The sequence below is a fragment of the Telmatherina bonti genome (assembly GCF_933228915.1).
Source record: "Telmatherina bonti genome assembly, chromosome: 11".
Lineage (NCBI taxonomy): Eukaryota > Metazoa > Chordata > Actinopteri > Atheriniformes > Telmatherinidae > Telmatherina > Telmatherina bonti.
In genome coordinates this window covers 36,792,275-36,806,215 of record NC_136629.1, presented here as the reverse complement: position 1 = coordinate 36,806,215, position 13,941 = coordinate 36,792,275, and the positions used below count along the sequence as shown (strand labels likewise).

The 13,941-nt window shown below is 41.8% G+C and overlaps 1 protein-coding gene across 1 annotated transcript in view; it reads left to right on the top strand.

The window, feature by feature from the left end:
- The window catches only part of bean1 (brain expressed, associated with NEDD4, 1), a gene marked incomplete at both ends in the record, with an annotated part of 36,839 nt that extends 25,987 nt beyond the window's left edge, over positions 1-10,852 (top strand). Inside the window, 3 exons of the mRNA XM_079248569.1 lie at positions 317-520; positions 790-931; positions 10,477-10,852. Coding sequence (XP_079104695.1) covers positions 317-520; positions 790-931; positions 10,477-10,852 — 722 coding nt within the window. The remainder of the gene's footprint in view (positions 1-316; positions 521-789; positions 932-10,476) is intronic.
- Between the last annotated feature and the right edge of the window lie 3,089 nt (positions 10,853-13,941).

Genomic DNA, 13,941 nt, shown 5'->3' with positions numbered 1-13,941 from the left:
TGTGTCGTTTTTATGCAGTTGTGCTTCATGTGGTTAGGAATATTTATTATGGTATTTAATTCCTCATTTGAACCATATAAAAACATTCCATCATTACAGGAACATTACTCACAATAACCAGAAGTATTCTTTACAAAACCAATCTAAAGCTTAGATGAATGTTCACAATTCTCAAGATGCTTATTATCTAAACCAGTATCATCCCTCTCAGGCTCCACCTTCTTCGTCTTTAAGTCAAATTAACACACTGTGTGCTCACACACACACACACACACACACACATTGACCTTCTCTATATATGTCTGTCTCCCTGCAGTGAGCTCCAACCAGAGCCATGGGGAGTACCCAGACTGTCGGAGTGAGAGGGAGTCAGGAGGGGAGGCATCTCTCCTGGTGTCTCCGCTGGTGGTGGCCGGGATTGTTATAGGTCTCGTCCTCTTCCTCTCTTGCATCACCATCATCGTTGGCAGCCTGCGCAAAGACAGTCGACTTAGAAACCCACACCTTCGAGCAAGCTATGGTCAGTCTCTGAGATGTCTATTGATTTTCTGCCAAGCCAGACACAGAATTAATAATGAGGCAACTGACTGACAAGTAAACTGTTGATTCTGGCAACTTCACATATGAATCAGGCGTAGATGCCATGAAGAAGCTACACGCCAGCAGCTTAAGTAGGAGTAAAAACACAACTTACTGTCAAACAATCTACTGAGGAAACATGTAAAAGCTGTTGTGTTATTCTTTATGAGATCATGTCTCAACATTAGCTTCATGTCTCTGTCTCTGCAGGACCAGACGGTTTTTCTTATGGAGGCTCAGCGGGGGAACTGAGATCTAGCTGCATAGAGGACTTTCCTCCAGGTTTAGATTTTGACTCGTACAGAGATAATCTGTCACAGATCAATAACCTGTATCCCGACTCACCGCCACGGTAAGTCCCGGTGTCATTCTGTGGCAGGTTTCTTCAGCTCTGGTCGCAGAGGACCACTCTCTTGTAGGCTTTGGCCGTTTCTCTGCTTGCAATCACTCGACTCAAACGAATGACTCGAACAGACACATGCAGAATCAGAGAACATGGCACTGAAGTCTGCTTCTTATGAAGCAGTGTGTGTTAAAGCAGAGGAAATACCTAAAACCTGCAGGGCAGTGGCCTTTAAAGACCAGATTAGAAGAACCCTGATCTATGGTGTTCTAATCTATGTGTTGATCCTGTTTTATCTATTTGATATTATATTTACTTTTCTCCATGAAAATCAGTAAGAAAAAGATCAAAATCATTCTGCTTATTCAGATTTCTTCTTAAATTTCCATTAAATGAGCTGAAAAAGCTGTTAAACCTAATTGCTCACTTGGGTGCAAAAAAATTAGAACTGAGTTCATTTGTTTGTATAAACTTTAAGTCTTCCATAAATAACAGTATATCAGCAAAATAAGAAAGTAGACCCTCTTTTGGCAATTATATCAAATGTCAGCATAAAATGCAACTGACCGTTCATCCTGCGTCCCCCACTGCTCTCAGTCTACTTAGTTTGACCCATCTTCTGTGGTAATCCATTTATTAAAGAGCTCTGCTACCTTTGGTGCCCTTTAGAAGGGTGCCGAAATGATTGTGAGTCTTCTGCGTCTGTGTGATGGAGAGAGGGAAAGAAAGAGCTTGCTAAAAGCCAATGTCATGGTGTTTTTGATCTAAATGTCAGCAGGCCTAATTGGCAACTTTAATAATTCACATAAATCCCTACCCTGCAGTGTGAAAGGGCCTCCTCCTCCTCTTTGCGCTGCCTTAAAGATTCCTTCTTAATTCCAAATGATCCTGTTTGAGGATAGATGGCATGTCTCTAAATCCCTACAGTTTAACATTTAGAGTATGATTTTTTTTTTCAAGAGCGTAATTGCAATCTCCCGTCTCAACACCTATTTAGTCTTTTTCAGATTTTCTCATGTTTTTATTTTGAATATGTTGTTTTCCTCACATGTGAACTGAAGAAGACCTGAACTAATATTGATTTTCTTTGGTCATTTACCACACCTCTGCACTCCTGTACTGAAGTTTCAGCCGACTCAGCACAGAGTTGTTGATGCGCCGTAGGATTTCCGTTCATGCTGATTCAACAGTGCTTCACGGTTCTTGCAGGTTCTTTGGCAAACATTCATTATGTTGCATTTAAAGACAGTCCAGCCTTGGGGTTGTAGTCTGGAAGCCTAACAAAGCCTGTGTTTGTGTTCTTGTTGTTAACACAGACGATGCATTATCCTGCAGGACACATACATCATCTCTGAAGGGATGCAGCTGCAAGCAGCAGGGTTTAGTGGTGTTTAAATGATGCTTGGCCTTATGTGGGCCAAGAAGTTGTTGCAATAAGCAACTTCAACCCCGAAGGGATTTCTGGTGATTCCATTCAATAGAAAAATTGTGAACACACAAAGTGTGTGCTTCTGTACTGTTTCAGCTCACTTAGCAGGAACATGAGAGGAACAGTAAACGGTATCGTGAAGAGAGAAGAACGAAAGGGGAGCTAGCGAGCTACGTCAGTACTTTGGCTGAGAACCAGAGTGTTCTGGACTGCCTGTGTGAGAGCCGGACTTTTTGGCCAGCATGATGGGACTGCAGCCAACACACACACACAAACACACATATCATCACATACATAGAAAGGATACATTTTGTTTACCATAATTCTGGCAAGTTGATGGTTGGTACTCTGTCAACAAGCAGGTAGCTGCAGTCATGTGACGCTCCTGCAGGGTGTGTGTGCGTGTGTGTGTGTGTGTGGGCCACAGATGGTTGAGGGAAACTCAGAGAACTCAGATCAACAGCTTACCTACTGGGACTGTGAACGCTAACGCTTCCGATACAAACACACACACACACACACACACACACACAGTCACCTGCACCAGTAGAAGGCACAGATACATACACACGCATGCACTCTCACCTTGAAGTGACTCACACTCACGGATCAGTAGCTCACCTGTGGAGACTGAAAGCTTCTGCTTCCTCTCAGGGAGAAGCTAGGCAAGCTTCACACACACACATACACACACACGCATTTATCGTATTCTTCTTTGCGTTTCATAATAAAAGGCAAGTGGAGCAAACTGCTGCACTATTGATCCATTAAAAGCTGCATTTACAGCTAGATTTGTTCGACAGTTTTAGATGCAGCGCTTCCATCAGCATAAAATCATGTGAAGATAAAATTTGAATTTAAAGCAGCCATTATCCTCCGAGGCCCAAATGAAGAAACCAGTCAGTGGCAGAAGGTGGAGCATCCTGATTGAATTTCATTCATTATTATGTGTTTAGAAGTGAAAGACAAAACAAGGGCTTTTAATTTGGTTGCAATCTGAAACTTATCCACTCCTGGTGGAGCCTGGTCATAAAAACTGCTCTCACAAAGCAGAATTAAGGACTTCTTGTGTGTTTTCTACAGTTGTACTCATATTTATTCATACCCTTTCATTAAAAAAGGAATAAAACAGCTGCCTGTAAAATAAGCTGAAATTGACTGAAGTAATAATAAATAAAAATTTTGTGAAAATTATTACATTATTTTCTAATCCTGGTTTAAGAGAAATATTTTTTAAGGCAAACAAATAAGAATTTATTACATATTACATCACTTATAAAGTAATATTTAGTTGAACAATCCTTTAATGTTTCCGCTCCAGTCAGGTGTTTTCTGTTCCTCTCAGTCAGACTTCTGCACCTGTTGACAGGTATTTTGTCCCACTGTTCAACAGAAAAGTCTCTCATTTGTCCAGGACACATTTGTTTGTTTGTTTTTTCTTTCTTCAACTTAAATAAATGAAAAAACAGTGTCTTATATGACTAAATAATATTTTTGCAAATTTTTAGTTATTGTTCCTTTTTTAAGTCTCCAGTTATTTGAGTGACTGTTGTAAATTCAGCCTTTTCTTTAATGAAAGGGGATGAATACATATGAGCACAACTGAATAAGCAGATGGGTTGGAACAAATCTAACTCACATGTGGGCTAAGCCATTATAAACAAAGTCCTGTATTCTTGTGTAATTTGTGTTTTCTTTCTCCAGCAGGAAACATGCAACTCAGATTGTTCCGTTTGTCTTTTAGCCATTTGATGCTGGACAGTTCGCTGCAAACTGCTGCCAGACAGCGAGCAGAATACACTAAAAAAAAAAAAAAAAAAAAAAAAAAAAAAAAAAAAAAATTTCTCTCTGACATTAAAATGTAAGTGTGAGCTTGGTCTCTAAAGAGAGCCACAGAAGTTTCAGAAATAAGATGCGTTACTTTGTCAGGATCACTCCAAACTCAGTAAAAGATTTTCATGGTCATCATCTAAGAAACCCAAATTTATAAGAATGTGGACGTTTTACACATGTTTTACTAGAGATGTTCTGCAGGGAAATCTCTCAAAAATCTATCAGCGCATTCTGATTATCAATACAATCGTCACTTTAATTATATCCTAATGTGACTTTTTTTCTGCACCATGCTGTCATGCTTTTAGCAGAAAGATTAGCCAGAGCTTCAAACTGGACACTGTTGTCATGTTTTTCTAACATTTCTGTATCCTGCCTCGAGGTTGAACCGTGTTTTGTTCGATTGTAATTAATACAGTTTTTATCAGTTGAGTTTCTCCCATTGATCTTCGGTGCTTCTTAGTGTTTACAGAGATGTTCTGTCTCATATCTTCCCCTGTACGAAGCTCTCGGGGTTAAATAAATAAAACCTCACATGTAAATTTGGATTTTGTGCTGATGTTTTGTGCTGTGAAACCCTGGAGGCTTTAGCTCAGAAAGCAAAGTGGATGTCCATGAACCTTCCCGTATATACAACTGCAAAAGTATTTTTGGACACCATTATATTGGGCAGCATCTGATGAAATTTGTAAAATCAAATCATGTCTTTCCTGCGCACACACCTCGACTGTGTTATGTGCTTTCTCTTCCTCTCTCAGTGGTAAAAAGCAGAGCAGTGCCAACTATAACGTACACCCATAAAAACACCCACTCACATGGATACACTCGACCATATGCTGCAGCTAGAGTTGTCAGGTTCTCATCTCTGTGGAGCGTCACAACCGTTGCATGAATAGATGCCAGAGGTCTTCCCTTTCTACTGACCTGTGTGTGTCTGACTTCCACTTGCAGAAACAAGCTGCACTGGCTCGGTCTACAGGAAGGTGGGCTTATTGTTAAAAGAAATAAGCATGCAGGAAAATGATGATGAAACATTTACTCTCAATGATCTGCTGATTGGCAGCAATCATTTGCAAAATGACCAATGACTGGATTTATTAGAAATCTTTCCAAAAAGGTCAGTCTGTCAACTAAACATGTCTTTTAATCATGCAGATCCAGCTTATGTTAGGACAGATAAAACAAGAGTATCCAACGTTTGTAGATGGATGAGCTGTGGGCCAGTAGGTAAGATCCAGGGTTCGCATGAAGAAAGCAAAGAACATGGAGGCAAGGCGAAGGGGAAAGGGTCCGAAGCAATAATGTCTATTACTGATGGATATTAAAAGTTGTTCAAACAATTTACATAATGGATCTAAAAGAAAAATCTAAAAACACCCGTGGATAAACAGAAGCCAGTTGTGTGACTCCCAGCATGCATCTCAGGGGGAGCAAATTATTTTTCACTGCAGCCACACCTAGCTAACAAACATAACAGCACCTCACACAAATGTGCCAACTCTGCATTCATTATCTAGTGTGAGGTTTGTGCAGACAGACGCAGCAGAAATCCTCAGTGGGAGCTGAGGAGCACATTACTCCTGAGAGACCAGAGACACAGGGGTTTACAGTGTGTGTTTACACCTCGTCGTGGCTGCTGCAAACTTTCCACTGGCTTCAATTTTCACCTCAATAGGCCGTTTTCACAAATGTACAAGGTCAGTTTCACCAAAACTAACATAAAATCTGGGCGTTACAGAGAGAAAGTTTAATAGAAAGTCTGATATTTTCATGAAAAAAACTGCTTAATATAAAATAATAATCATTGAATAAAGAATATTCCAAAAGTTCACTTTTAAAGCAGAAAATAATGTTTCTCTTCCGACGATGAAGAGGTACGTAAACCTGCATGTGCTTCACAATAAGTTTAATTTGAATTAAACTATTCCTCTGTGTGGATTAACATCTGCAGTTACACACACACATCAGCACTGATTCAGCCTATGAATAAACAGCCTTAATTAGCCTATTCATTTATTCATTCATAATCCTAACCGCTTAGTCTGACGAAGGGTTGCGGGGAAGCTGGAGCCTATCCCAGCAGGGTACACCCTGGACCGCTCGCCAGTCCATCACAGGGCCTTAACTTATTAAAACCTGTAATTACAAAAATAATCAAAAGCCCATGCTTATTCACTGTAATAGCTTCAGATTCACAATCACAATCACCTGATTGAAGATGGATCAAAGTCAGGCTGGAATGGTGAGGGTTAGGTATGAACTGGTAATGGATAGGGTTAGGCATGAACTGGTAACGGATAGGGTTAGGCATGAACTGGTAATGGATAGGGTTAGGCATGAACTGGTAATGGATAGGGTTAGGCATGAACTGGTAACGGATAGGGTTAGGCATGAACTGGTAATGGATAGGGTTAGGCATGAACTGGTAATGGATAGGGTTAGGCATGAACTGGTAACGGATAGGGTTAGGCATGAACTGGTAATGGATAGGGTTAGGCATGAACTGGTAATGGATAGGGTTAGGCATGAACTGGTAATGGATAGGGTTAGGCATGAACTGGTAACGGATAGGGTTAGGCATGAACTGGTAATGGATAGGGTTAGGCATGAACTGGTAATGGATAGGGTTAGGCATGAACTGGTAACGGATAGGGTTAGGCATGAACTGGTAACGGATAGGGTGAGGCCTGAACTGGTAACGGTTGGGGTTAGGGATGAACTGGTAACGGTTAGGGTCAGGCATGAACTGGTAATAGTTAGGGTCAGGCATGAACTGGTAATAGTTAGGTTCAGGCCTGAACTGGTAATAGTAGGGTTAGGCATGAACTGGTAATGGTTAGGGTGTGGGAGAGGATGTCCATGCTGAACGACTGCTAAAGCACATGCAGACTGGTCTACGGTCGGGAGCAATGCATGATGTGGACATAAAGGTCTATTACACAGATGCAAGAAAGAAAATTGGAGCCAAGAAAGAAAGAGAGAGAGAGAGAACCTCTGTAAACACCCGCTTGCTAACCCTGACTGGATAACGGTTAGGGTGAGGCCTGACCGGGTAACGGTTAGGGTGAGGCCTGACCGGGTAACGGTTAGGGTTAGGCCTGAACTGATAATGGTTAGGGATGAACTGGTAACGGTCAGGCATGAACTGGTATGGTTAGGGTCAGGCATGAACTGGTAATAGTTAGGGTCAGGCATGAACTGGTAATAGTTAGGGTCAGGCATGAACTGGTAATAGTTAGGGTTAGGCATGAACTGGTAATAGTTAGGGTTAGGCATGAACTGGTAATAGTTAGGGTGTGGGAGAGGATGTCCATGCTGAACGACTGCTAAAGCACGTGCAGACTGGTCTACGGTCGGGAGCAATGCATGATGTGGACATAAAGGTCTATTACACAGATGCAAGAAAGAAACATGGAGCCAAGAAAGAAAGAGAGAGAGAGAACCTCTGTAAACACCCGCTTGCTAACCCTGACTGGATAACGGTTAGGGTGAGGCCTGACCGGGTAACGGTTAGGGTTAGGCCTGAACTGGTAATGGTTAGGGATGAACTGGTAATAGTTAGGGTCAGGCATGAACTGGTATGGTTAGGGTCAGGCATGAACTGGTATGGTTAGGGTCAGGCATGAACTGGTATGGTTAGGGTCAGGCATGAACTGGTAATAGTTAGGGTCAGGCATGAACTGGTAATAGTTAGGGTCAGGCATGAACTGGTAACGGTTAGGCATGACCGGGTAACAGTTAGGGTTAGGCCTGAACTGGTAATAGTTAGGGTTAGGCCTGAACTGGTAATAGTTAGGGTTAGGCCTGAACTGGTAATGGTTAGGGTTAGGCATGAACTGGTAATGGTTAGGGTGTGGGAGAGGATGTCCATGCTGAACGACTGCTAAAGCACGTGCAGACTGGTCTACGGTCGGGAGCAATGCATGATGTGGACATAAAGGTCTATTACACAGATGCAAGAAAGAAACATGGAGCCAAGAAAGAAAGAGAGAGAGAGAACCTCTGTAAACACCCGCTTGCAGCAGTAGAAGCAGACTGATTTAATTAACCACTGTGCTGATTGAGTTACACTGAATTACTGCTTCCTGTTGTCCCATCCTCATCTGCCATTTGCCACACGCACACACAGTTGTTTCATCATTCTGTTTTCCATTTAGTGTTATTCTATTTTACAGTCTCTTCCATCCTCTCCCCTGTTTCTGCTCAGTGGAGGAGCAGCTTGGTAGAAATCCAGAGAACATCAGGAAGTCAGCTTTCTGGAGGCAGAAAGTGTGTGTTTGCCAGCATTGGCTCCTGCTGGAATACACGATGCATTGATGTTGAAAAGTAGGATTTTTACATCATGAATCTTTCTGTACTTCATGCTCAAGTACAGAATTTGGCTTTATGGACTGGATTCTATCCGAGAAGTGCTTTATCACCATCACCGGCTTTTTCTGTCAGATATACTGATTATGTAACTTCTTAGTGACAGAGAGTTGATGAACACATCTCTGCTGGTGGTTACTCACCATTTGCAGCTTGCTGGTAATAAAGGAGAGGTTCAGTCAGTTGACAAAGATTCTGTGGGCTTCTTGTGTGGTTTGTTGATTCTACTTTCAGTCCATGCTTTTACATGGGAGTTTTAAGACCTGTTTAATTCCAAATAAAAAGGTAATTAGTAGTGCATCTTCTCTTTATGCTCTGAGAATGAGCCGCTTGCATCTGTTTGCTCTGTGTTCACACACACTTAAGCTTGTTACATACTCCACGAGACGCAAGAACTAAGTTCTTGTTCTTGAGGCTACAAAAACAAGAAAAAAACGTCTTGTTCGGCAGGTACATGCATACTCCACGAGAAGCACGTCTGCAGCGGGGAGGGATCACTGCGGGGGGCAGATGTCTGCTTTTATGCGCGATGAACCCGGTTGTTACCTCCGCCGAGGAGGTTGTTTTCCCCGCCGTCTTTGTGCTCAAGATAACTCAAAAGGTTACGGATGGATTTTTATAAATATTTCAAGAGTTGTTGCAAATGTAAAAATGAAGAACTGATTAAATTTTGGTGGTGATCCGGATCACCGTTTGGATCCAGGATTTTTTTTAAAAGGATTCTTTGACATTGTGCTTGGCGGAGGTTTCCGCTCTGTTTTTCTAGTTTCATATTTAACGAGCAGCTTCGTCCGCGGCAGGGCGGGTCGTGCACGCGGCTGGGTCCGAGTGTTTTAATGCTACATGTAAAAATGTTCGCACTTTCTCACCACCTCGATAAGCTGTTTTATCAAAACAATCCGTTTTGCCAGCAACAGCAAACACACGGAAGCAGCAACTCCGCGTCATGCTTTCTCCGTGTTAACGACGCCCACCTCCAATGTCCGACCAATCACACAATACTTCTCGCAGCCCCGCAAGAAAAAAAAGTTCTGCAGCCCGGTGTGTCAAGAACTGTCCTCAAACACGTCCGCGAGAACAAAATGACGTCATTTTCTTCTCGGAGCCTCGAGAACAAGAAAAAAGTTCTCGCTTCTCGTGAAGTATGTAACAGGCTTTACACACACAGTATCTGATATATGAACGGCTCATTGCCAGGCCTCTGCAGAGGCCTGCAACTCTGCAAAGTTGCAGGTTAGTAGATCTCGAGGTCGTGACTTTTTGTTCACATGTAGCCGGGTAACAAACTCATGCTATATGTTATTTCTTAAATAAATTAATTAATTTTAAAAATGTGTTAACAAGCTTCGCCTGGTGGATCCAATCCGTTCTTATCCGTGTACTGTGTGGTTTTTTGTGCCACTGGAGTTATAGTGGAGTAGTTCATGTATATCCTGATAACCTTTATTTTTCCTTCACTATTTTGTCAATGACATCCCAGTGCAGATACAATCAAAGCCATTGTGGAACCGCTGTGCTGGAACACCGTTTGGGTAAAAAGCACTTAGAAGTCCGGATCCATTCACAGATGAAAACTTGTTTTTATCTGGAAAAATTTTGGCCTCTGATGACGACTGTCCTCTGTACTTGTACATGTCAGACTTGTCAGTCATTCTAACACATTTACAAAATATTTCATTGTTTTTTTATTTGTCATCAATCTTTATCTCTTATTACCTCTGCGACAGATGTCTTACAAATTAATGAAAACTAAATACTGTCTGAGAATAAAATTAGCAGACTGATGTTAAGCAACCACATGTCGAAGGAAATGAGTTCTGCAAGAAAAATAAGTAGAGAATAAATCTGTGCTTCAACATTCTTTTAGGTTTGTCATCTTCATACAAACAACACTAATTATGTCGATTTTTTTCTTCATCTCTAGCTATGATGAGTGTGTTGGACCTGGTTCGACTCAGATCTACATCCCCACAGATGACCCACCTCCATACTCTCTGCTGGACCCCTGTCAGGGTGGGGTGGAGTCAGAGGAGCAGCTCAGTCCAGATGCTTCTCTGCACTGTGGGGAGACCTCAGCCAGCGCTGCCTGGCTCTCCCCCTCCCACTACCCACTGGGACTGCAGGAGCACCAACACATCGCATCCATCTCCTTCCCAGTGGAGGCAGCGCCTCCTTATGAGTCAGTGCTGGCTGAGCAGGGACAGCCCCTCCCTCTCATGCCATGTGACCTTTATAAACACCAATCAGAGAGGGGGGATGACGGAAGCTCCCAGCAACTCCCAGCAAACCAGATTTCGTAGGACGGTTCATTTGTTTTCTTCACTCGAGCTCTTGGACGTCCCCAGTTGAATTAAAGTAACACTCCGATGTGGGGAAATGGTCGTTAGGAGCAGCTGGGATACCAGGAAATGGACACCAGTGGGATTTTCCACACATCTGTAAACACCTACGGCTCACTGTGGACTGCCAAGCAGCCAGGATGGTCAGAGCGTTGTACCACCGCGTTACTGGAATCACAACTCATCCCAGTGACGCTCCCTCGGACAGACACTCAGCTGTTAAATGGCTTAGCTCCGTTTTTCTATGTTTTAAATGTTTTTGTTTCTTAAAATAGGACTAATGTAGGAAATGTGTATTGTAGAGTTCAAGGTACCAAATGAAGAAAAACTGATTTTCAACTGTGTAGATTATCCACAAGCACACCGAGTATCATCCCTCAGTCATTTATTTTTGTGACCTTACACACACAGACACACACACATCTAAAGTCTCTGTAGGGTGTTAACATTAGAGCAGCGTGCTGTTTGCTAGCTTCCCGTGAGATAATAGATCCTAGTTATTAGAAAGAAAGATTGTGATGACAGTTATGTTCACAGCAACCAAAATAAGCAACAAAGGACTTTTTAGCATTGTGCGTCATTCTGAAAGATAACGCTAAATTCTTACAGTGTGCATCTGTCACCAGAGAACAGGGGTCTTAACATATTCAGTGTTCATCATAAAGAACTGTGGTTTTAATAACGATGCTGAAAGTAGACACCAGCAGCAAACATGTAGCTCAGAGCCTTCCTCCTCATGAGGTCTGCTTCATGCAACAGAGACGTTACACAGAAAACTGTAGACTTTATCAAAGCATTCCCTCAGAGGTGGATGCTTCTGGCGCGGGGAAGAATTTAAATGGACCATGATCAACATCTCTTCCTCTGTCTGGGAGGCGTTTTCCTTTGTGTACTATCTGTTAGCAGCGTAGGGTAATATGAGCTGTAGTTCTCAGACAAGACTGAAAGACAGGTTATTAAAAAAGCTTTAGAAATAAATCAGTCCTCAAGGACCTGATGAGGACAAAAAGAAGCATCAGGATGGAGAGACATTTCTGGTTTCGGTCCAGACCCCAAGATTTCAGCTCACAGTCATTACAAACCACTTCTGCTTTATTCTTGCCATCATGAAGATACTTTGCATGCATTGCGTTTGATGGATCTTTTTTTTTTTTTTAAAAATCAGAAATGCAGAAAATGTTTTTAGAATGTCATCTTTTTCCTAAGAGAGCTGAGAAATGCAACAGTGAGAAGGAAGAGGAAAATCATGGGAAACATTGTGATTAAAAATGAAATATTTGGTGTAAATATGAGGAGCAGCGACGCGCATCGAGGAGGAAAATGGTAGATTTTAGTTCAGAGCTAGTTTTGGTAACCATGGCAATTCTGATTATTGGATCATAACAGTCTCATATCAAAGTCAACATTTCCAATCATACCGAATATTTTACATAAATTATTGTAAAATGCATTGGTATTTGACCCAACATGTTCTGCTGCAGCAGGATCAGAGGCTACAGAAAAAGTAGATTAATTACATCAGTATAGAAAAAAGGTTTTGTTGGAATAAGAGTACCAGCATGATGCATCAGTTCATATATTTATTTATGCCATTCACCACATTTTTACATGATCAGACGCAAAGGAGCAGTGTTTGTGTGTGTGAGGAGTGTGTGAAAGATAAACCTTGGTTATCCTGGAGACACTAAGACCTGTAGACACCATCAGTCACCAGTTATCAAAGCAGGAAGTCTTCGAGACTGAGCTTCGGTAACAATATAAATGTTGTTTTTGTAATTCCTTCTTTATTCGTCCAGATTGTGAGTTTGCAACTTTTCCATCTTGATCTGGAAAATGCTCGATGTGTGATTGATTGTTTTCTGTTCAACAATGTGCCTAGAAGCTCCCCCGACTGTTAGCCTGAATATTGTAGCTGTAATTATCTAAACGTAACCCATCCTGTGCTTTCTGCTGGCATCATTCTGACTGTTTCAAGCTTTAAAAGATCACATCTTCTAGTAGTTCAGTTTGTGCAGCAGTATAATATGAACAGTTATCAGAACTTTACAAACACTGACCATTCAGTCTCTTAATTATTAGTCATGTGAAAAGCTCAGCACACCTCTCAATTAACATTATATGTGTATGTTACAAAAAAAGGTCCATAACAATCCTAAAATAGCAGAAATTCCAGGCTTCATGTCTCTTATTTAAAAATAAATGTGTCAAAATGCAGAAGCAGTGTGAATAAGGTCCAACCTCATTGTCTCCATGGCAATTAGGAGTGTAAATATCAGTCAGGTGATCATTAAACAGACTTGATTGATAATCAGGAAGTGTGATCACCTCTACAAAAACAGAAATGTTGTTATTTTGTTGTTCGGAACCATTCAGGTGTGTGTCAGCGTAATAACAGACAGCTGATGATTTTAGCCAAGCGATCGCTGTTACCCATCAGGCTACATCTGTAATGTTTGCCGTCAGTCGTTGCATCAGTGGGAGAGAACATTTGCACGTGGAAAAGCTTTCAAGACAGCTTCCAATTTCCTCGGCAGTGGACTGAGAAGCTGCAAAAAAATAAAATAACCCAGAGCAACATTTCAGACTCAACATGCTTCAGATTTCATTCATTCATTTTCTAAAGCAATCAGTCCAGTTCAGGGTCACGGGGAAGCTGGAGTCCATCCCAGCAGTTAGCAGGCGAGAGGCCGGTCCACCTGGACAGGTCACCGGTCCGTCACAGGACTGCTTCAGATTTTAAATCTTAGTCACAGAAAAACTGATTCTGGCTCATTTGGATGTTTTGTCATGAGAGTCTTGTCTTTTTGAACATGGCAGCACAGGTTAGGCTGAAAACGTAAGATCTGAACAAACCAGACGACTTGTGGGACACAGACAAGGGGAAGATGTTTGGTCGTGATGTCCAACGCCATGTTTGGAGAAAACTAAAGTAATGTATCAGTGCAAAGAAGAAAAAAGGTGGAAACACTTCACACTATAAAGGTGGAAGGACGAAGACTTGAGCTTGTTTTGCAGTCAGTGCGTCGATTTGAATAAGTGGACTTCAGTCA